This window comes from Ranitomeya imitator, chromosome 4, assembly GCF_032444005.1.
Source record: "Ranitomeya imitator isolate aRanImi1 chromosome 4, aRanImi1.pri, whole genome shotgun sequence".
Taxonomy (NCBI): Eukaryota; Metazoa; Chordata; class Amphibia; order Anura; family Dendrobatidae; genus Ranitomeya; species Ranitomeya imitator.
In genome coordinates, this window is record NC_091285.1 from 155,152,802 (window position 1) to 155,178,017 (window position 25,216).

The 25,216-nt window shown below is 41.2% G+C and overlaps 1 protein-coding gene across 3 annotated transcripts in view; it reads left to right on the forward strand.

Annotated features, from left to right (window-relative positions):
* Positions 1–3,449: 3,449 nt before the first annotated feature.
* Positions 3,450–25,216, forward strand: part of KCTD16 (potassium channel tetramerization domain containing 16) — a 435,667-nt gene continuing 413,900 nt past the window's right edge. For 2 of the 3 annotated variants that reach the window (XM_069764060.1, XM_069764062.1), the window contains exons 1-3: positions 3,609–4,116; positions 4,292–5,402; positions 7,544–7,591. In XM_069764060.1, the coding sequence (XP_069620161.1) occupies positions 4,571–5,402; positions 7,544–7,591 (880 nt within the window). In that variant the 5' untranslated portion in view covers positions 3,609–4,116; positions 4,292–4,570. Of the gene's footprint in view, positions 4,117–4,291; positions 5,403–7,543; positions 7,592–25,216 lie in introns of all 3 variants that reach the window. The other variant, XM_069764061.1, reaches the window with a different exon arrangement.

Genomic DNA, 25,216 nt, shown 5'->3' on the forward strand with positions numbered 1-25,216 from the left:
TGGTTATATAAGTTGCCAGTTTCAGTAGCATTGTTTGTAGTGGAGAATTTTTCTCCAAGAAATTACAATTCGACCATATGATGATTATTTGAGTAGTCATTAAAAATATTTGAAGTCATAATACAGACAGTTAAAGTGATTTTCTTATACAGACAACCTCTTTTATTAATGAGAACTGGCTGATCATAAGCGGATTATCAATGGGTCTGGCAGCTGAAACTCCCTAAGAACATCTTTACCACCATTAGAAGTTCCAGATTGTCACAAATCATGCAAGTTCTAACAAAAGCTAAAAGAAAACTACACCGTTAGGTAATACTGTAGCCATAATTGAGTGTACTTGGTCCATTGTTTACACTAGGTAGGTGGTACATGTCAGAGTCATATCCACATGAATGCCCAGGCTTTCCAGGAGAACATGGCTCGGAGTCTCACTCAATCTTCACCAGTTTGACCGTGCTTCTTGATTATATACCGTATATACTCGAGTATAAGCTGAGATTTTCAGCCCAAAATTTTGGGCTGAAAGTGCCCCTCTCGGCTTGTACTCGAGTCACGGTAGCGGTGGGGTCGGCGAGTGAGGGGGAGAGGGCGCTGAGGCATACTTACCTAGTCCCGGCGGTCCTGACGCTCCCCCTGCCGTCCCACGGTCTTCGGTGCTGCAGCTCTTCCCCTCTTCAGCGGTCACGTGGGACCGCTCATTAGAGAAATGAATAGGCGGCTCCACCTCCCATAGGGGTGGAGCCACATATTCATTTCTCTAATCAGCGGTGCCGGTGACCGCTGATAGAGGAAGAGGCTGCAGCACCGAAGACAGTGTGACAGGCAGGGGCAGCGTCAGGACCGCCAGGACTAGGTAAGTATGTAATATTTACCTGTCCGCGTTCCAGCCGCCGGGCGCCGCTCCATCTTCCCGGCGCCGCTCCGCTCTGACTGTTCAGGTCAGAGGGTGCGATGACGCATATAGTGTGCGCGGCGCCCTCTGCCTGATCAGTCAGTGCGCAGAGACGCCGGGACGAGACGCCGGGAGCTGCAAGCAAGAAAGGTGAGTATGGCATTTTTTTTTTATTGCAGCAGCAGCAGCAGCAATGGCAGAGCTTTCTATGGCACAGCTATGGGGCAGTACTGAACGGCACACAGCACTATATGGCAGCTATGGGGCAGTACTGAACGGCACACAGCACTATATGGCAGCTATGGGGCAGTACTGAACGGCACACAGCACTATATGGCAGCTATTGGGCAGTACTGAACGGCACACAGTACTATATGGCAGCTATGGGGCAGTACTGAACGGCACACAGCACTATATGGCAGCTATGGGGCAGTACTGAACGGCACACAGCACTATATGGCAGCTATGGGGCAGTACTGAACGGCACACAGCACTATATGGCAGCTATGGGGCAGTACTGAACGGCACACAGCACTATATGGCAGCTATGGGGCAGTACTGAACGGCACACAGCACTATATGGCAGCTATGGGGCAGTACTGAACGGCACACAGCAGTATATGGCAGCTATGGGGCAGTACTGAACGGCACACAGCACTATGGCAGCTATGGGGCAGTACTGAACGGCACACAGCACTATATGGCAGCTATGGGGCAGTACTGAACGGCACACAGCACTATATGGCAGCTATGGGGCAGTACTGAACAGCACACAGCACTATATGGCAGCTATGGGGTAATACTGAACGGCACACAGCACTATATGGCAGCTATGGGGCAGTACTGAACGGCACACAGCACTATATGGCAGCTATGGGGCAGTACTGAACGGCACACAGCACTATATGGCAGCTATGGGGCAGTACTGAACGGCACACAGCACTATATGGCAGCTATGGGGCAGTACTGAACAGCACACAGCACTATATGGCAGCTATGGGGCAGTACTGAACGGCACACAACACTATGGCAGCTATGGGGCAGTACTGAACGGCACACAGCACTATATGGCAGCTATGGGGCAGTACTGAACGGCACACAGCACTATATGGCAGCTATGGGGCAGTACTGAACGGCACACAGCAGTATATGGCAGCTATGGGGCAATACTGAACGGCACACAGCACTATATGGCAGCTATGGGGCAGTACTGAACGGCACACAGCACTATATGGCAGCTATGGAGCAGTACTGAACGGCACACAGCACTATATGGCAGCTATGGGGCAGTACTGAACGGCACACAGCACTATATGGCATCTATGGGGCAATACTGAACGGCGCAGAGCACTATATGGCAGCTATGGGGCAATACTGAACGGCGCAGTGCACTATATGGCACAGCTATGGGGCAATAATGAATGGCGCAGAGCACTATATGGCATAGCTATGAAGCAATAATGAACGGTGCAGAGCACTATATGGCACAGCTTTATATGGCACATCTATGGGGCAATGATGAACAGTGCAGAGCACTATATGGCAGAGCTTTCTATGGCACATCTATGGGGCAATAATGAACAGTATGGAGCATTATATATGGCACAGCTTTATATGGAGCATCTTATGGGGCAATAATGAACGGTATGGAGCATCTATTTTTATTTTTGAAATTTACCAGTAGCTGCTGCATTTCCTACCCTAGGCTTATACTCGAGTCAATAAGTTTTCCCAGTTTTTTGTGGCAAAATTAGGGGGGGTCTGCTTATACTCGGGTCGGCTTATACTCGAGTATATACGGTAATTTTCTCACATAAGTGAAGCACAAAGTTGTCCACAGTATGTAAAAGAAAAAGTGATTTATCAGGACAGGCAATCTTGTTCTGTGGCTCCTTGGTCCATGATAATGTCCCTACTGTAGTCATTATTCCAGTAGAAGACTGGTTCACTGGCAGCTCTTTTTTGGACCTCCTTTGGTAGGCTTTAACCACTGCATTACCACCATTGTTCTGTCCATTTTGCACATGATCTGACCTAGCATAGCTATCACAATTCATCATCTTATTGAACTTACAGAACTGATTGGTACTTAGAGTTGGATGGATAGACAGATACTATATACGGATCATGGCCCTCTATGGGCTGTACACAGTCTTGTGTATTTTACATGGACAGCTGATAACTGTGCTGTATACCGGTGCCCCTTTGTGAACTTGCACAGAAATAACGTGATCCTACGTTAGAGCATCGTTCTTCAGCCTCGTAGAATAGTCGGTCGATTTTTAGTATTTTGTGCTGAGATTTGTAAAATCGCAGCCCTAATTGTAGCATAATGGCTTGTTATTGCTAGTAAAACAGTGACAACAGCCTGCTGGAATAAAATATATTTTGCAGTCCATGAGATAAGGCTATAATTGCGAAGCACAGCTTTGTCCCTAATTGCTGTAATCTGCAACAACATAACCAATTAGAATCAATGCTTGATGTGACAACTTAAATGGAGGTTAATAGGTTAAATCGCCCAGGGGATAGGTACGGCATAAAATTGCTCTTCGCACTCTCATATTTTCACCTGTTTGGAGCAAAAGCGTCTGTTGACAGCTCACAAATGGAGCCTGTGCTTTTATTTTCTCCTTCACAGTTATATTGCTTTAAGATGATGTAATAGTTATTTCCCTGGTTGGTTTCTTCCCTGCACTGCTGAAATAGCACCATCTCAGAACAGCCCTGGGAACTGTGGATCCACCCAGCGCAGCAGCTAGAGCAGGCTCAGCAACCAAGCATCAGAGCACCCAGAGCTGGATAATCAGCCGGTGCTGCTGCTGCCTGCCTGCCTGCTGCTCCTGTCCTTACCTGGAAGTATGATAGCCTCTATGTTCCTGCTAGTACCTGGAGTATCTGATGTGCACCCTGCTCCATGCTGGCTGCCTGCTATGAATGAGAGGTTTTTACAAGACATTTAGAAACCATCATCCCATCTGGAGAAAGCTTTTTCATCTCCCCATATAAGGAGCCTTTTTTTTCTTTTTTTTAGTGAGCTTTTTTGCTGACCACTACAACTGAAAAAGGCATCATAACCTCTGCTACCCAGGAGCTGCCAACTTTCCGCACATGCAAGGAGCTACACCTTTCCCATACTTTTCGATTTTTTTTTATATTTATTTCTATTACTGTGTATCTAAAGTGTCATCTTTTCCATATGAAAGGATTATGCAACACAGGTACAGTAATTTTATCACTATAATCTAGATTTTCTCTTATATAAAATGTCATTTTTTTTCCCATAATGTAAATGACTTGCAGAGATTTTTCTATGTACGTAAACAATTTATATGATTTATACCATTTTTATAATTTTCACTTCCTAAGAACTTTACAAATATTCTCTCTTGACAGATCCTTGTACGTCTGTTCGTTCAGCGTGACCTTGCTTCCAGTGACTTCAGGGTGATGTGTACCCTTTTTATGCCTTTTTAGCAAGTTACTATTTGATCTTGGACATAGACTGTTATGTTACTCACCAGTTGTAACTGACTTCATGACCAAGAAATTAAGAATCAGCAGAGAGTTGGTGCACCTTGGGAATATAGATTTCAATTTTTCATTTCGATTTTAAAATTCATGAACAATTTGTACCATAATTAGTGGAATCTGTTAAAAAAAAAATAAAGCACAATGGCTCTGAGTGGAAACTGCAGAACTTATGCTCCACCTAGAGACCAAGGGACTATCCTGCAATCTTTTCCAGAGGTGGTTGAATTAAATGTCGGTGGACAAGTTTACTTTACACGCCATTCAACGTTGACCAGTATACCCCATTCTTTGCTTTGGAAAATGTTCACCTCAAAAAGGGACTCTATAAATGACCTGGCCAAAGATGCCAAAGGACGATTCTTTATTGACCGAGATGGGTTTCTTTTCCGTTACGTGCTTGATTTCCTCAGAGACAGGCAAGTGGTCTTGCCAGATCACTTCCCAGAAAAAGGGAGATTGAAAAGAGAAGCTGAATACTTTATGCTCCCTGAACTTGTGAAGATCTTAGCACCTGATGAAGTAAAACAGAGTCCTGATGACTACTGCCATAGTGACTTTGAGGAAGTGTCCCAAGGAAGTGAAACAAGAATATGCCCATCATCTTCTTTGATGCCTTCAGACAGAAAATGGGGCTTCATCACTGTTGGTTACAGGGGATCTTGCACTATGGGCCGAGAAAGTCAAGCGGATGCAAAGTTTCGTAGGGTTCCAAGAATTCTCGTTTGTGGTCGTATCTCTCTCGCCAAAGAGGTTTTTGGAGAAACGTTAAATGAAAGCAGAGATCCAGACCGAGCACCAGAAAAATACACCTCAAGGTTTTATCTCAAGTTCAAGCATCTAGAGAGAGCATTTGACATGTTGTCAGAGTGTGGATTCCATATGGTAGCCTGTAACTCCTCGGTGACAGCTTCATTCGTCAATCAGTATACTGATGACAAGATCTGGTCCAGTTATACAGAATACGTTTTTTACCGTAAGTACTACTCAACTCAAGCAATACCATGACATACTATAACGTTTTCTGGAGTATAAATATGGAGCATATTGTGTTAATCTGAAAGCACCAATGATGAAATGAAACGTGAAATCCTATGGCTAGGTGGCACTAGAGGCCAGTGGAAATGTTATTGGGCTGGAGCTGACTGCTGTGCCTTACTTTATAAATCAACAGGATGTCATTCTCACACAGTAGCCAAGCATTTACAGCTAAAAGAAGGGGAGAAGCTGGGATGGGATTAGAGGAGGCAGTAAATCTTTTGATTTGCTCTCCTTTCATGCAGGATACTTAGAAATGAATTTTCAGTACTTGGCTTTTATATTTATATGACTAGTACACTTGTTCAGTGCATGTTTATGGCACAGCTAGCCACAGGCTCCCTCATGCTGGCTTTATGAAAGATTTAAAACAAAAAAATAGAAAAGTTGGATATGTTCATATTTTCAATGTCTAATCCTATAAGGTTTTTATTAATGCCGTCTGAATGTAAAATGTGGAGTATGAATATAACTATAAATTTGTAATGTTTTAGTCCTTATAAGAACCATGTAGCTCAAACAGGTACCATGATTTGGGATATTTTGGCTTTGCTAAGGATATATAAGATGTGTATGTAATTTATGTGCTTTTTCAGGAGTACATTGACAAAAAATAGAGTCTTGGGAGTTTAGCTAAATTGTTTTTTATATCTCTTAAGGCGTTGTCGAAAATCAAGTCAATTTTTGTGGATTTTGTTCCAAAAGACTATATTTGTAGACTTTTCATTCAAGGGTCATAGTTGACTTTTTCAGGGGTCATGCCTGGTTAACCCACATATATAAATTTGGAGCCAGATGTAATATGTCATTATTTATGAAAGACTTCAGCATATTAGGGATCAGAATGTATGTATCTGCTTCAGACTGTTACATAATGCCTGACATATGTTACATAGAATATTTATTGGATGTATAGATTTTCCATTACTAGGTCAAAAAAGGGTTTTTTGATATGTGTGATATGTGATATGACTGATACTGTCCTTCTAATGTTGATCAGCCATGTCATTGTATTTATATGTGTGATGTAAGTTGGTCATTGATCTATATAGTTGTGTTCTCACACCCTGGAGTTTTAGCAAGCTATATCTAATGCCGAGGAAAGGCAGGAGCTATCATAATTACAGGAATTGGGTGGGGAGTGTGGTGACATGCAGAATTTTGATTGAATCTCGTAGAACTACACTGATTGATGATTTTTATATAAATCATTTTACTTTTGTGCCCTTTTTCATTTATGCATTTTGTATATGTGTAATATATTTCAAATGTATCATCTTTTTGCCTATTTTTGCACAGGATGTAAGCCAGAAAATATGACAGTTTCAGTTCCTCCTTTTAATAGTAATCCAAATGAAGCAATGTATCATAACTGACCAAAAATTTAAATGGGCTCTTTTTGCATCGGTTCAACAAAATTTGAACCCTTCTCTAATACTATGGATCTCTTCTTCTGAACTCGGACTTAGAAAACTCTGTGCTATTGGGAAACCTTTAGAAGAAGGATTTAGTGGTAAAGGTCTCAAATGTTGAGCTGTTGTTTAGTTCAAGTAGTGGAAACACTGGTTATAGCTATAGGTTGTGTTGGTACTGGTTGTCCTCTTAACTCTATTTCTGAGTTCTCTCGGATTTTCTTTTACGTCTTAAGTCACGAAATAGACATATGATTTACCGGTACTCATTATGACAACATTGACGTTGACATTGATCTGGTGATCGCTACTTTTCTGGCTCCTGATCTCCTTGGCAGCCGGCTTTTATTCTGATGGGAGGGGTTAATCAGTCACTTCTTTCCCATTTAGACTATATGAGTATCCATGCAATGGGCTGGACTAAATCTATGGGAGAGGGAGGTGTTCTGATTTGCTAAATGTACCCTCAGGCTTATCGAGGATGGGGACAAAACTAAGGACACTCCTTTGTGACAACCACATTATCTGAGTGCCCAAATCTTTACTGCCATGTATAGACTTCGTTTATGCTGAACTCTTAACATTATTAGAAGAAAAGCTTTTCATTATTCCTGATACATACTGATACTTATCGTCAGCATAATTGACCAAGTACATACATTTTCAGGGGCCTGTGTGGAGAAGAAGATGCATCTACTGTTGAAAGAAGATTCAGGTAGATAAGATGTCTTCAGTGACATATATTTGTACCAAGACAATCTTTTTTTTTCTTCCTCTTATTGGTAGATTATGTGGGTGTGGTCGTTAATATCTTATCAGTTTGTTAAGACAAATGCTCAGTCTGATGGACGCTTCTTCTCTACCTTCTTCTTCTGGTGCTATCGTGGCAAGAGAAAGAAAAGCAGTAGATACAGAACACTGTTTATAGTCCATCTTTTACACTTATAGACACTATGACTCTCTGACTATCCATCACGGTCTAGATCCAAAAAAGCTTTTTTTCTGAAATTATAGTCATGTTTTGTGAAAACTAAGGACAAACTAGTTGACTTGTTGTCACTTAGAATCCCTTTACCACCTATCTAGGGAATAGGTGATAACTAGTGTTGAGCATTCCGATACTGCAAGTATCGGGTATCGGCCGATACTGCAAGTATCGGGTATCGGCCGATACTTGCTGTATCGGAAATTCCGATACCGAGTTCCGATATTTTTGTGATATCGGAAATCGGTATCAGAGTGTGTGGTGCGTATGGTTCCAAGGGTCTGGAGGAGAGGAAACTCTTTCAGGGCCTGGAATCCATATTAATGTAAAAAATAAAGAGTAAAAATAAAAAATATGGCTATACTCACCCCTCACCTGACAAGGTCCTTCACTCTCTGCAATTCTCAGGAACGGAGGCGGACGCTTGCAGCGGTAACAGCCAGGGTTCTTCGGAGGGGTGAGTATAGCCATGTTTTTTAGTTTTATTCTTTATTTTTTTACATTAATATGGATCCCAGGGCCTGAAGGAGAGTTTCCTCTCCTTCAGACCCTGGGGACCATCAAGGATACATTCCGATATTTGTGTCCCATTGACTTGTACTGGTATCAGGTATCGGTATCGGCGAGATCCGATATTTTGCCGGTATCGGCCGATACCATCTGATACTGATACTTTCAAATATCGGAAGGTATCGCTCAACACTAGTGATAACTAATTCATCAGTGTTGGTTGATCCACATTGATCGGCAAAACTAGAATCTTTAATCCACTTTTCAAAATGGAGCACAAGGTCAGATGTCTGTCGATCCATTAATTTGCTATTGGGCTGCAAAAAATGCATAGCTCTCGGCAGTCACATAGGGAATGAATGGAGCGAAGGTCAAGCGTACTGTCACAACATTGTGTCAGAGAGAAATGTCTTCCTATCTGTTGATCGATGTATGTCCTCAGATTCCCACCGATCACTAAATTATCACCTAACCTGTGGATAGGCAATAACTTCTTTTCACTGGAGAAATCTATAAAATGTATGAGTGCAGTGTGTTTCTAAGGTTGCAATAAAGCTGATATCGCACTCCTTAAAGTAAGACCATACAAATGACAACCTTGATTATATTTTACACCAGGGCTATTACTATTGGAAAAGATGCTGCCTACTAGAGTTCAGCATGTCTTTAGTTAAAAGCAGGTATGACGTTTCCACAGATCTACCGCAGAAATATAAATATAGTTATAGTGCACTTTCATTTTCCACATCAGCTGATCACAGGGAAACTATTCTATGATCCTTAGAGGACGAGTAACATACAATTATATGAATCTCTAAAATTAGGATTGTATTCTCATTAGATCTCTATTTATTGCTTTTTTCGACCAAGGTTTCTAGTAGGAGAACTGTTGTAAGTATCGTACATAACAGCTCAGGGAGATATTTAGGGTCGGATCCAAGGGTTTGCAATAAGCCATGCTGGTACTTTCCTTCCCTGATAATAACCGATTCTGAGCTCTCCCCTGCCAGAATAAGGCAGATAAGGTCCCATTTATGTAAATGCCACCAAAACAAACCTTTTCTGATGAATTGAACTGATTATCAGTCGCCAAAATTTTTGCAATAAATCTGCAGCTTGTGAATCAACTCTAAAGAGGAATGACCTAGGTCAAGGATTTAATTAGATAGAAATACCCCTCCTTCCGACGCTGCACTCCCACCGGGGTCATCAGTTCATGATAATTTATAGTTACTAATCTGAAACGGTATGTCGTGATAAAGCTGGTAGTGCATGAAAAGGAACGGTCATAGAAAAGTTTATATTTCTTATTGATGTTATTCTAGAAATGATTGCATATGTATTGCTTATCTTTACAGTGAAGGAAATAGCAGCTGTAATCCTCATCCATAACTACAATAAGGCTGTGTTCAAGCATAGAATAAATCCTGCAGGTTTTTTTCCCACTGTTTTTCTTTTTTTTTGTTAGGGTGTGCAGAAAACCTGATGCATTTAATTGTTCCGGCAAAGTGGATGTAGGCACTGTTTAAGTTTGTGTGTTTTGTAGTGCGTTTTTTTCTTTACTTGCTTCCATGGAGAGCTCGAAAAAGTGCAGAGAAGAAACAACTGCATTTTTTAATGCAGAATCAAAGCTTTTTTGTATTAAAAAAGCATAAAATAAGCTTCAAATTTGCATCAAATAAAGGGCAAATAGCATAAAAAAATGCAGTGATTGGAGAAGATTGTTAAAGCATCTTTTGGTGAAAACACAGAAAACATGCGGTGTGAACACAGCCTAAAAGTTGGGACACAATTAAAGAAACACTTCCGTTAAGTTTTGCATTCATTAAATGTGTGTATGTGGATGTAATATAGTGTGGATGTAATATAGTCTGTCTGTGATAACAAACTCACCTACCGCCACTCTTTCCAGTGGATGTCCAGCACCGCCTCTGACTGACGTCACCGCTATTGTGACTAGCCAGCTCACTCTATGGGTAAGACGGAAGGCTCTTAGGGCTCGCTCACACTGGCATAGATTCATGCGAGAGAATCGGGCCGAATATGCAAATATTCTGTTTACTGTGATCCAATTTAGAGTTGAGCGAATATGTTCGGAATCGGTGGCCGAATCTGAAATCACCATGTTCATGCCATATTGGTATCCTATTTGTGTCGAATTTATGTTTGATGATCAGTCCCGAATATATTCATTCATTTCTACTCCCATTGACTCCAATGACGTTCAGCTGTGTTCGACGAATATTGCAAAAACAATATTCTCTGTGATCATAATCAGAACCAAATTTTGAAAAATTCGCTCAACTCTAATCCGATGCTCTCGTATGAGAGTGCCACAATATGGGTGTGGAGATGTCGGAGAAATGTATCCATCTCCTCCATTGTCTGAGTGCAGTCTAATGTTTTAGATTTGTATGTGTGTGTGTGTGTGTGGTCCGATTGTTGCAGGACACCACAAAGGGCAGGAATAGATGAGTATATTATTACACTCACAATATACATGCAAATATATACACATTCAATTATTACAAAAACTTAATGGCAAGGCTTCTGTAATTGAAGTGACTGTCAGCACAGGATAGCTAATCAAACCAAGTACTGTCGCTCTGTGATTTACGGCGGGGCCAAAAATGTATATACACCTTCCCACCTGCTTGGTTTCCTTCTACCTCCTGCATTCTCTGGCTGTATGAAGCCAGAGCTATTAATCAAAGCAGAGGGGGAGAAGATGAGGAGGAAAAGCAAGCAGGTGGGAAGATGTAGGTAAATGCTTGGCCCTGATGCACTGAGCGCCTGCACTTGGATTGAACAGTCATTCTGTGCTGACAGTCCCTGTAAACATTGCAGATTTGTCCTACAGTACCGATGCACTGATGCAGAAAGGCAATAGAAACATTGAAACATTTGCTCTGTCTCCTGTAGGTACATGTGAACCATCAACGCATGCTTACCAGATCACTATATATATATATACTGTATATACTCGAGTATAAGCCGACCCGAGTATAAGCCGACCCCCCTAATTTTGCCACAAAAAACTGGGAAAACCTATTGACTCGAGTATAAACCTAGGGTGGAAATGCAGCATTTACCGGTGAATTTCAAAAATAAAAATAGATCATTATTTCCCCATAGCTGTGCCATATAGTGCTCTGCACCGTTCATATTTCCCCATAGCTGTGCCATATAGTGCTCTGCACCGTTCATTATTTCCCCATAGCTGTGCCATATAGTGCTCTGCACCGTTCATTATTTCCCCATAGCTGTGCCATATAGTGCTCTGCACCGTTCATTATTTCCCCATAGCTGTGCCATATAGTGCTCTGCACCGTTCATACTGCCCCATATCTGTGCCCCATATAGTGCTGTGCACCGTTCATACTGTCCCATATCTGTACCCCATATAGTGCTGTTCACCGTTCATACTGCCCCATATCTGTACCCCATATAGTGCTGTGCACCGTTCATACTGCCCCATATCTGTGCCCCATATAGTGCTGTGCACCGTTCATACTGTCCCATATCTGTACCCCATATAGTGCTGTTCACCGTTCATACTGCCCCATATCTGTGCCCCATATAGTGCTGTGCACCGTTCATACTGCCCCATATCTGTGCCCCATATAGTGCTGTGCACCGTTCATACTGTCCCATATCTGTACCCCATATAGTGCTGTGCACCGTTCATACTGCCCCATATCTGTACCCCATATAGTGCTGTTCACCGTTCATACTGTCCCATATCTGTGCCCCATATAGTGCTGTGCACCGTTCATACTGTCCCATATCTGTGCCCCATATAGTGCTCTGCACCGTTCATACTGCCCCATATAGTGCTCTGTACCGTTCATACTGCCCCATATCTGTACCCCATATAGTGCTCTGCACCGTTCATACTGTCCCATATCTGTGCCCCATATAGTGCTGTGCACCGTTCATACTGTCCCATATCTGCGCCCCATATAGTGCTCTGCACCGTTCATACTGTCCCATATCTGTGCCCCATATAGTGCTCTGCATCGTTCATACTGTCCCATATCTGTGCCCCATATAGTGCTCTGCACCGTTCATACTGTCCCATATCTGTGCCCCATATAGTGCTCTGCACCGTTCATACTGCCCCATATAGTGCTCTGTACCGTTCATACTGCCCCATATCTGTACCCCATATAGTGCTCTGCACCGTTCATACTGTCCCATATCTGTGCCCCATATAGTGCTGTGCACCATTCATACTGTCCCATATCTGTGCCCCATATAGTGCTCTGCACCGTTCATACTGTCCCATATCTGTGCCCCATATAGTGCTCTGCACCGTTCATACTGTCCCATATCTGTGCCCCATATAGTGCTGTGCACCGTTCATACTGTCCCATATCTGTGCCCCATATAGTGCTCTGCACCGTTCATACTGTCCCATATCTGTGCCCCATATAGTGCTCTGCACCGTTCATACTGCCCCATATCTGTGCCCCATATAGTGCTCTGCACCGTTCATACTGTCCCATATCTGTGCCCCATATAGTGCTCTGCACCGTTCATACTGCCCCATATAGTGCTCTGCACCGTTCATACTGCCCCATATCTGTGCCCCATATAGTGCTCTGCACCGTTCATACTGTCCCATATCTGTGCCCCATATGGTGCCCTGCACCGTTCATACTGCCCCATATAGTGCTCTGCACCATTCATACTGCCCCATATCTGTGCCCCATATAGTGCTCTGCACCATTCATACTGTCCCATATCTGTGCCCCATATAGTGCTCTGCACCGTTCATACTGCCCCATATAGTGCTCTGCACCGTTCATACTGCCCCATATCTGTGCCCCATATAGTGCTCTGTACCGTTCATACTGTCCCATATCTGTGCCCCATATACTGCCCTGCACCGTTCATACTGCCCCATATAGTGCTCTGCACCATTCATACTGCCCCATATCTGTGCCCCATATAATGCTCTGCACCGTTCATACTGTCCCATATCTGTGCCCCATATAGTGCTCTGCACCGTTCATACTGCCCCATATAGTGCTCTGTACCGTTCATACTGCCCCATAGATGCTCCACATAAATCTGTGCTGCTGTTGCAATAAAAAAAAAAAGCCAAACTCACCTCTCTTGATTGCAGCTCCCGGCGTCTCGTTCCGGCGTCCGGTCCCGGCGTCTCTCTCCACTCTGACTGATCAGGCAGCTGGAACTGGGACAGGTGAATATTACATACTTATCTGGTCCCGGCGTCCGGCTCCCTCTGCCTGTCACAGCTGTCTTCGGTGCCGCAGCCTCTTCCTCTATCAGCGGTCACCGGCACCGCTGATTAGAGAAATGAATAGGCGGCTCCACCCCTATGGGAGGTGGAGCCGCTTATTCATTTCTCTAATGAGCGGTCCCACGTGACCGCTGAAGAGGGGAAGAACTGCAGCACAGAAGACCGTGGGACGGCAGGGGGAGCGCCAGGATCGCTGGGACTAGGTAAGTATGCCTCAGCGCCCTCACCCCCTCACCCGCTGACCCTGCCACCCACCTTGACTCGAGTATAAGCCGAGAGGGGCACTTTCAGCCCAAAAATTTGGGCTGAAAATCTCGGCTTATACTCGAGTATATACGGTATATATATATATATATATATATATACAGTACAGACCAAAACTTTGGACACACCTTCTCATTTAAAGATTTTTCTGTATTTTCATGACTATGAAAATTGTACATTCATACTGAAGGCATCAAAACTATGAATTAACACATGTGGAATTATATACTTAACAAAAAAGTGTGAAACAACTGAAATTATGTCTTATATTCTACGTTCTTCAAAGTAGCCTCCTTTTGCTTTGATGACTGCTTTGCACACTCTTGGCATTCTCTTGATGAGAGCCCTGCCCTTTTTTTGACCAGTCATTCTGTGCTGACAGAGTCCCTATAGACCACCAAACTGAATGTGGGCTAAGTAGTTCATGACAGTCTATCGGTATACTACAGGTCTCCATACTTGCTTTACTTCATCGCCTCCGATGTTATTGGTCAGTTTTGGCGTCATATTAACATTTCCAAATTGTATCACAGATCAGTCTTCATACATAAGTTACCTTTTATTTCCTTTCTCTCTTTTGCTGTAATAGTTTCTCCAATTATACCTGTTTTATAAGCCTTTGGTCCCTATAGCAGAATTGCATCTCTCCATATTATTATTATCATTTATTTATATAGCACCATTGATTCCATGGTGCTGTACTCTCTTTTTTCATGTATCTCCAGTTTATTCCATGACTGAGGTTACCGTCTGTTATCACTACCTGACACATTTTCTTTTCTTTTGCATTTTCTTCTTTCCCTTTTTTATAGTTATTCTACAACCTCCAAGCTGTCATCCTCTCTCCCAATTTTCCAACAGCCGTTAGACCTTGAACTTGCAACACATTATTATGTTACTCTTTATTCCTCTGCTGACCTCAATCAGTGTTCTCTGTTTTATCTATTTTAAAGACAATATGTATATATATATATATATATATATATATATATATATATATATAATTATTATTATTTTTGGTTATCTAGGGAACTTACAGCCTAATTTTGCTAGCTGAACGCTTGCCTTCACCCTATGGCTGACTAAAGCTTAGGAAAATGTACTGATTATTGACAGAGTAACAGGAGTACCATAATTGTTTTCTGTCTCTACATAATCTATCTACAGAAATTCTAATCTTCGTTCAACTTTATTTAAAATATAGTTTTTTGTAGAAATGCTTGATTAATGTACTAATGGCTTGCAGTGGTACAAGATAACATTAAAAAAGTTGTCCCAATTTAGAGGATTCTGGATGCTTTTTTTCCGCAAACAGCTATGTCCATGGCGTGTATCTGGAGTTTTTGAGTTCAAGTACACTAAAAAGGAATGAGGAAATCTACATCACCACCAGGTGTGGCATTATATTTGGAAGCAGACATCTTTTTCACATTTTGGCAACCCTGTTAAGTAGTTTTGTAGCCATTATCAACAAGCCAAGGAAGAGTGGTACTATGATGAGACCCCCTTTTGCACAACCAATCAACACATGTGGTTAGAAATGGGGAATACTCCCACAGCTGTCAATATGTTGGATGTGGTGTTGCAGCCCCATTTCCTTCAGTGTGGCTGAACTGAAATACCAGTTGTTAGATGGGCTAAGTTCCCATGATGACTACTTGGTGTCTTGTTGATGTTCCAGATTCTCTGCAGCATTGCTGCACCAATTCGATTTTTTCATTGCATTTTTAGTGTGTCTTTTTTAACCCATTTCCGACATCGGGCGTAATTGTAAGCTGATGTCAGACTCCCCCTGTTTGGTGCGGGCTCCGGCACTGAGCCCTCACCTTTCCAGGCACATGTCAGCTGATTTATACAGCTGACATGTGCCCTCAACAGCCACGGGTGGAATCGCAATCCACCCGTGGCTGTTAACTGGTTGAATTTCACTGTCAATTTCTGACAGCGGCATTTAACTTGCAATTGCCAGAAGTGCATCACTAATCCTGCCCATCAGTGACCCCGTGACATGATTGCGAGTCACTGATGGGTCAAAGTGAAAACCAGAGGTCTCCAGCAGAGACATGCAAAAACATTTTAAAAAGTTTTAAAAAATAGAAAAAAGTAAAAATAATATAAAAGTTCAAATCACCCCCCTTTTGCCTATTCAAAATAAAACAATAACAAAATCAAATATACAGATATTTGATATCCCGCGTTCAGAATTGCCTAATCTGTCAATATAAAAAAAGAAGTAACCCGATCGCTAAACCTCGGAACAAGAAAAAAATTAAAGACGTCAGAATTACGTTTTTTTGTCACAGCTATATTGCAATAAAATGCAATAACGGGCAATCAAAGGACTGTGTCTACAACAAAATTGTGTCAATAAAAATCTCAGCTCGGCATGCAAAAAATAAGCCCCTAACCAAGCCCAAGAGCACAAAAAATGGAGAAGCTACAGGTTTCAGAATATGGCGCCATTTTTTTTTTACCAAACTGTGCATTTTTTTTTCACCACTAAAATAAAATATAACCTAGACATGTTAGGTGTCTATGAACTCATAATGACCTGGAGAATCATATTGGCAGGTCAGCTTCAGCATTTAGTGAACATTGTAAAAAAAAAACAACTGTGGGATTGCACTTTTTTTTTAAAAATTCCACTGCACTTGGAATTTTTTCCCGTTTTCCAGTACAGGATATGTTAAAACCAGTCATGTTGTTCAAAAGTACAACTTGACCCACAAAAACAAGCCCCGACATGACAATATTAATAGAAAAGTTATGGCTCTGGGAAGAAGGGGAGCAAAAAACAAAAACGACAATACCAAAATACCAGTGTTCGTTAAGGTATTAGTATGCTTTTTATTGTGTCTTTTTTTCTGTGGTTTCTGCTTTGGTGTGTGATGTTTTAAATGAAGCTGCTTTGTTTTTTATACTTCCTGTTATCTAACTTTAATAACATTTTATTAATAAAGTCTTAGGCGGATTACATGTGTTTTTAGAGCATTTCCATACAATAAAAATACAAATCCATTTTTTACCTGCAGATTTTCCTCATCTTATTCAAGTGTATGGGAAAAATCCACAAATAAAACATATGTTTTCCTAAAAAAAAAAGTAAATTGACATGCTGCAGATTTCAAACGCGCACCACAGGTCAGTTTGTACTACATGAAAAAGAGTACAATGGGAATGAGAGCCCTATAAGTGAAAATACACAGCATGCAAAATACACCAAATACTCATTGTGGGAACTAAGCCTTAACTACTCCAAAGCTGTGTAGCTTTCTAATCAGTGCTTTATCTCTTGCTTGTGGGAAAGTGTTGTACTCTTCCCCATCAATATTTTGCTTAAGTATGATGAAGAGCACTGTCCACACCAGGTTGTAGAAGCTGCTAAAGCTGCAATTCCAGGTAACCAACAGATTAAGAAGAGATAATTAAAAGGCACATACATCATTTCCCGTTCCTCCAAGAAACAGAAGCTGAAAAGACATGTCAAGAAATCTGTATAAAGGTCTGTATAAAGGAGTAATATCCAATTTTGATGAGTTACTACATAGTAACATAATTAGCAAGGCCAAAAAAAGACATTTGTCCATCCAGTTCAGCCTATATTCTGTAAGAATAAATCCCCAGATCTACGTCCTTCTAAAGAACCTAATAGCTGTAAGATACAATATTGTTAAGCTACAGGAAGACATCCAGGCCTCTCTTGAACCCTGAGATGGAGTTCGCCATCACCACCTCCTCAGGCAAGGAATTCCAGATTTTCACTGCCCTAACAGTAAAGAATCCTCTTCTATGTTGGTGGAAAAACCTTCTCTCCTTCAGATGCAGAGAATGCCCCCCCTGTGACCGTCATCTTCCTTGGTATAAACAGATCCTCAGAGAGATATTTGTTTTGTCCCCTTATATACTTATACATGGTTGTTAGATTGCCCCTCAGTCGTCTTTTTTCTAGATTAATCCTAATTTTGCTAATCTCTCTGGGTATTGTAGTTTCCCCATTTCCTTCATTAATTTTGTTGCCCTCCATGGAACTCACTCTAGTTCTGTTATATTCTTCCTGAGCAACAGTGCCCATAACTGTACGCAGTAATCCATGTGCGGTCTAACCAGCAATTTGTACAGAGGCAGTATAATGTTCTCATCATGTGTATCCAGACTTCTTTTCATACACCCCATGATCCTGTTTCCCTGGCAGCCGCCGCCTGGTACTGGCTGCTCCAGGTAAGTTTATCACTAACTAGGATCTCCAAGTCCTTCTCCCTGTCAGATTTACCCAGTGGTTTCCCGTTCAGTGTGTAATGGTGATATTGATTCCTTCTTCCCATGTGTATAACCTTACATTTATCATTGTTAAACCTCATCTGCCACCTTTCAGCCCAAGTTTCCAACTTATCCAGATCCATCTGTAGCAGAATACTATCTTCTCTTGTATTAACTGCTTTACATAGTTTTGTATCATCTGCAAATATCGATATTTTACTGTGTAAACCTTCTACCAGATCATTAATGAATATGTTGAAGAGAACAGGTCCCAATACTGACCCCTGCGGTACCCCACTGGTCACAGCGACCCAGTTAGAGACTATACCATTTATAACCACCCTCTGCTTTCTATCACTAAGCCAGTTACTAACCCATTTACACACATTTTCCCCCAGACCAAGCATTCTCATTTTGTGTACCAACCTCTTGTGCGGCACGGTATCAAACGCTTTGGAAAAATCGAGATATACCACGTCCAATGACTCACCGTGGTCCAGCCTATAGCTTACCTCTTCATAAAAACTGATTAGATTGGTTTGACAGGAGCGATTTCTCATAAACCCATGCTGATATGGAGTTAAACAGTTATTCTCATTGAGATAATCCAGAATAACATCCCTCAGAAACCCTTCAAATATTTTACCAACCATAGAGGTTAGTTCATAATTACGGTATGTTGTCATTTCCTGCATTGCTCCTCACAGAAGCAAAAAAAAAAACAGTACCACAGACAAGAACATTGTTCTGCTTGCCATGTTCTAAAACTTAATGGGGTTTTCCCACAAAATACACCTTAATCAATACATCTTGGAATAAGATATGTTCCACAATTGGATTTGTTAAAACAATTGTCCCTCTGCTGAGATAATCTTATAATTGTTCCCCTGCTGTGTAATAGCTGTGTCTGACCGTGCAGAAACATGGTCTGTTCTGGTCTGACAAAAAATCCGCAAAATTAATGAACATGCAGCGTTTTTTACAGCGATGCGTTTTTTTTTTGCGGAAAAGAACGCAATATATGCACAAAAATTGCGGAATGCATTAAAAAAGATGGGATGCATCTTTGCATCATGATGGGATGCATATGTATGCGTTTTTTAAGCGTTTTTATAGCAAAAAAACGCGAAAAATCCTGAACTTTTTTTGTATGATTTGCCCTATAACTGGGGCTGGTCTATTCACCCCAGTTACAGAGGAAATGCAGTCTCCAGGCTGTAGAGCAGAGCTTACTGGGTCTCCTAGGAATCAGAAGCTCCTGCTACCTCCTTAGACCAAGCATATAAAAGAGTAGTAATATAAGTAGAGGCTACAAGTGCAAATCCGATTCTATGCTTGAGTTTTCACGCATGCTACCAAACCTGGGAGATGGCGCTCTGCTTCACCATTATAATTCTTGATTGGCCATAAAGCAAATTTCCACTTTACTCTGCCTCTTCAATCATACCTGAGCAGATGTGAACAAAGCCTAAGGCAGAATCTGCAGAAAAAGTTTGGATCATTCATTGCTGAGGACGATGCCTGGCTTCTCATGCATAGTTAACAGACCAACCAATAATTTCAGATCCAGCGGTGGCCTGAAATTAGGTTTAAAGTCTTTGTATCCCAAGAGATGGTTTTAATTCATCTGTTCTTTCTACTCTTTTTGAGCAATTAAATAAATTCTATTTTTCACCAACGATAAAAATTTCAAAGGCCCTCATCGTAATAAAGAATGTTTAAACCTCTACATGCTGCAATAAATATATGATTATGTGAAGTATATGCCCCACTCTTAACATTCACTTTCATGTTCACTCTTGAGATTTTCCTCCTATAACAAATATGCACCGAACTGAGATTTTCCATTTCTAGGCAGAGCAGTAAAAAATGTATTAACTCGCCTGTATTGCATGGTGAGAGGGATGTAATGCAGCTTCTCATTTTAATGAGTCCTTTGTTGTCAGCTTCATAATTCAATTACGGAATTGTGAAATCAGACCAGAAACAGTGCATCAGCTAAGATGGCCTTTCCATATTGAATTTTTGTTGCAAAATTACAATGTTGCATAACAATTCATGTGGATATTTATAAATGAACACATATGTATATTATTAAAGTTCATATATAAAAAAATGTTTTGGATAGTGATTATTTGTAGAATAGGTATATATACTTACATTGGGGTCAAAAGCTCTAACATTTAACATTTATACATTGTATAACTAAATATAAAAATTCTATATTCTAAATTTAGGATTTTTGTATGCATGTTGTCAGCTCATGCCTTAATGTAGGAAGACGCGTTCCTTTTTCACCAGGCTGCAAGCAGTATGATATGTAAAAAAATGTACCCAATTTGCTGCAAAATTTGACCTCATCCTGCAAAATTTAAGCCACCAGGAGTCTATTAAATCAAGCACATATTGTACATTTCCTTACTTAATGTGAATTCAGTCTGCTCTAGATATAATATTTAGAGATTTGTTTTGGGAGGAACCCACATTAAGAAACAGTGTGAGGGATTTATTGAATAAAGTGGCTTGTGAGCAAAAATGGGAGTTAAAGAACAAAAGTTGTTGCTGCCAAATTTAAATCTGTAGATTGGTTGAGTGCGGCAATTAACTATGTCTTGATTTGTGTAGTTTGTATTATAATTATTCAACCTGTGGGTATGATAACAACATGATTTGCAAGTGCCGATGCCATCGCCAGCTGATGCAAATCTCGCGCATCTGCGTGACTCTTTTCGCCCACGTCAGTGCGCCTCTGTAAACAGGTGTACACTTCTTAGCTTCAGAAGCGCATGGCGCATGTCCGGAAGTGAAAAAAGCATTTTTAAAAACATGTATTTACAGTGGCTTGCAAAAGTAGTCAACTCCATTTTTTGAGTTTTGCTACAACACAACCTGGAATTTTACTGTCTTTTTAGGGTTTGCATCAGTTCATGTAAAGAACATGCCTACAATGGTCAATATTTGGTTTAATTTTTATTGTGATTGTGAAGCAAACAACAGATAGAACAAAATAACTGAAAACTTCATTGTGCAAAACTATTTACCCACCTAAAGTCAGTTCTTTCTAGAGCCTCCTTTTTGTGGCAATTACCGCTGCAAGTCGGGTTGGATAGTGTCTCTGCGCTTTCCACATCTTGCCACTGGAATTTTTGCCCATTCCTCAAGTCAAAACTGCTCCAGCTCCTTCAAGTTAGATGGTTTCCTCTGGAGATCAGCAATCTTCATGTCTGACCACAGATTCTCAAATGGATTAAGGTCTGGGCTTTGACTAGGCCCCTCCAAAACATTTTATAGCCTTGAGGCATATAATGAAAGCTAGCGAGATGTTCAGTATGTAAGTAATAACAGATCCCAAGGAAGATTGTAGTCATGGGAAGGAGAATGAAAAGGTAATGGGGCTTCGATGACTTGCTACAGAAAAAGTCAGATCATGTTTTTGCTCTTTTTTTCCTGAACACAAACACTTTAAGTTTTTGTGTAGAAAAGAACAATTGGGTTTATAGAGGATTGGGGTACTATCATTATTCATGGGATAATTTGTGCTTGAATGTAAGGAGGTTTTCCGTCTAGATGAAAAGAATTCTGGCAGGAGTGGCACTGGCAAAGTATTTAAATTAGGCTCAATTGCAGTAAGACAAGGCGAAAATTAATAGTATAGATAGGTAAGAGAGGCTGGGAAAATGGACTGAGGGAGAAAGAATAATTTAGGGAATAGTGAGATCCATCTGTTACAAACAGTGAAGGCAAACGTATCATCACAATTTAAGAAAATTGCATTTCTGAAAGTAAATATTGAAAACTGGACAGAAACTTTTAGACTCTAGCATGGAAAATGTGAGAGCTTGGGGGCTTTGGAATTACAGGAACAAATTGATGTAGTTACTGACGTTGAGACATGGTTAGACCTTTCACAATATTTGTCTGTAAATCTGCATGTTTTCTAGCTCTTTTTGAACGACGGCAAATTGGAAAGGATGAGGAGTTTGTCTTTGTGTTAGCAGTGATATAAAAGTGAATGTGGAAGAGGCAATAGGGTAGGGTAATTGTGAGGACTTGAAACCTTCTGGGTGGAAATCTAAAGGGAAGTAAACTGATAACATTTAATGGTGCAGTTCAGTCATCTGTAAAATCATATCTTACGGATTGCAGAGTTTTCCACAGTAGTGATTATGGGAGATTTTGACTATCCAGATATTGACTGAGGTTATGGTTCTGCTTTAGTCTCCAAAAGAATTCCTCAGCTTTTTGCAGAATAATATTATGAGCCATTTTGTACAAGACCTGCAAAGGCAATGCTCTTTTGGATCTGATCATTACTAGCAATGCAGAACATGTTTGAAGTCTCAGTGTCTGCAAAATCCTTCGCCCCAGTGACCACAATATAATTCCATTTTGCTTAAACTTTAAAAAAAAACATTTCAGGTGGGAAGGTGAAAAACACTTAATTTTAAATCTCTGGTCGAATGTTTCAATTCAATATATTGACTGGGAGCAGCTACTGTCAGATATTGATAGTAGTGATCAAAAAAAATTCCCAAAAGAAAAGTGCCCACAGTAAAAAGCCCACAGCCATGAATGCCCACAGGGAAATTGCCCACAAAGAAAGTTGCCCACAAAGAATATTGCCCACATGGAAAGTTGGCCACATGAAAAACTTACCACACAGAAAATTGCCCACATGGGCAAAATAACATTTGTCACCTCCCCCCAAGTCATGTAATATGTTTTATCGATGTGTACAGTGTGACCGTGGCTGTACAGATATAACATTATTACCAACCCCCTCACCCTGTGCTCCACCCGTGATTGTTATCGGCAGGTCCTGGTTATAATACACAGCCATCACCTGCTGGGTATGGAGTGGGCTCTCTGCTTGAGACCACTTGAAATGTAAGGAACGCAAGGAGTTGTCTGTAAATATTACTGTTATGTAGATAGAGTAAGCGTAGTTCCCTAGTTTATCCACTAGGTGGGGTTAGAGAGTTTCAGCAAAAAGTTTAATGTGGGAGGAGCTAGTGACAGGGTTCAGAACAGCTGAGAATTTGAATCAGTTGGGCGGCAGCGCCCTGCCAGGGCAGTCAGCTCTGCAGAAGTCCAAGGTCCAGTCAGCCAGTATCAGGGCCAGGAAGGCTATGAGAGAGAGAGAAGGAAGGCATTGGAAGAGTCGCTGACAGCACAGTATAAGTGGGATTGCAGCTGTAGGTGCTAGAAAAGAACTTGGCAGTACGGATAAGTCACTCACAATGTGGCGGCTTATTGCGTGGATGGTCATTCCGGTCTCAGAGACCGGGACAAAATGGTTGAAGGGGACTCCCGCTAAAGTAAGACTGGGCACAGAGGATGCTGGAGGACCGATAAACACGGTCTGTTCCAGAAGCGAGCTTAGTAAAGATTAAGGAAAGACAGAGAAAGAGGAGCAGCTTTGTAATGCAGAGCCTGATATAAATGCTGACAAGGAAAGAGACAGGGACAGAGAAGGAACTGTGTATTGTAAAGCCTGATGTAAACGTTGAAAAGAACCGTTATGTGCCTGTTTCAAGTAAAGTTCATTGTTCAAGCATTCAACGGGACTGTGTCTCTGTTTGTGTGAAATCGACCAACGAGAGTCCCCTGCAAAAGAGAGGAGACTCTGTAGGAATTGGACCTGGAGACACAGGTGCACTTACTAAAGGAGCAGCAGGTATGCCAACTGGGAGTCGTGGAGTGTATGTGAGGGGAGGCCTGGGTGTGATGGAGCAGAAGTTCTCAGCCACGAATACCGCCATGGCTGACCCTTACACATACACCCGCTTCCAACATGCGCCATACATGTACAGCTGATGTTGTGAAGGGGTAAGTAAACTGTTTTAATAATCTGTTGTTATTTTGTACATGTGGGCAATTATCTGTGTGGGCAGTTTTCTGTGTGGGCAATTTTCCATGTAGACAATTTTCTGTGTGGGCAATTTTCCTTGGCAATTTTCCTGTGTACATCTAGGTTTTTTTTTATGTTTTCAGTTAACTTTAAAATTAAAAAAGGCCATGGACAGATGCAATCCACTGACAGCAGTTTGGTCTCTTTAACAGGATTTTATATGATAGTTGGTGCAGATCTTCCTAGGAATGTCATAATTTGTAATCCCAAGTTACTGCTACACTGGCTCACAGAGTAGGACATCTAAGTGCTTATGTGTGTAATGCCCTCAGTTGCGCAGACTACTACGTTTTAAACTGCCTAAGGGAGCAATAAAAACCTCCAGTTTTCCCATAATCTTCTTCCGCTAAGAACAGCTTTAAAATACAAACCTATGTTCTTATTGATGGCAAATTGCAGGTTCTGAAGTGATTCCCCGCAGCCATGTTCCAAAATCTTCTGAGCCTTCTCAGAGGAGTGGACAACACCCTAAGGGAAGAGACTATTTCTACTTATGTTTCTATAAAATACTTTGAAATGTCTCAGTAATTTGTATGTCTATTGTGGAAGATTAGCTGCATAAACACAGGCAAAAGTGGGACCGATACAGTTAGAGATAGCTGTTAGAGATAGTTGTATGCTTTAGTGCAGTTGCTGCTGCTCCTTTTTGTTAATGTACTAAATAAATACAAAAAAATCCAAGTAAAAAAGCCCACAAATTTAACCCTGCTCAGTTGAGCACAGGCCTGACTTTTGCTTACCTCCACAAGTTGCCTATTACAACTGACTGGGGTCTACACAGAAAGTCAGGATGGGAAATAATGACAGATTCACTACCTAAACTTGTCTATCTTTCTGTAATAATCCAGAACCAAAAACAAGAGTTATGAAAGCTCTAATGAAAGAGAACCTGTCGGCCGCCATGAAAATGAAGTTCAATCTGCAGGCACCATGTTATACAACAGGGGGAGCTGAGTAGATTGATACATAATTACTTGCTATTGAACCCGTTTTATACACAAGTGGTGTGTATTTTTTTGGTACATTTTATTGAAGTAATGTACTACAATGTCAGCTTAGCAGTGCACACGCGCCAGCTATAGGCATAATGGTAATGGCCAGTGTTTGTGCACTACGGTGTGGGCATTTTTGAAGAATTTTTCAA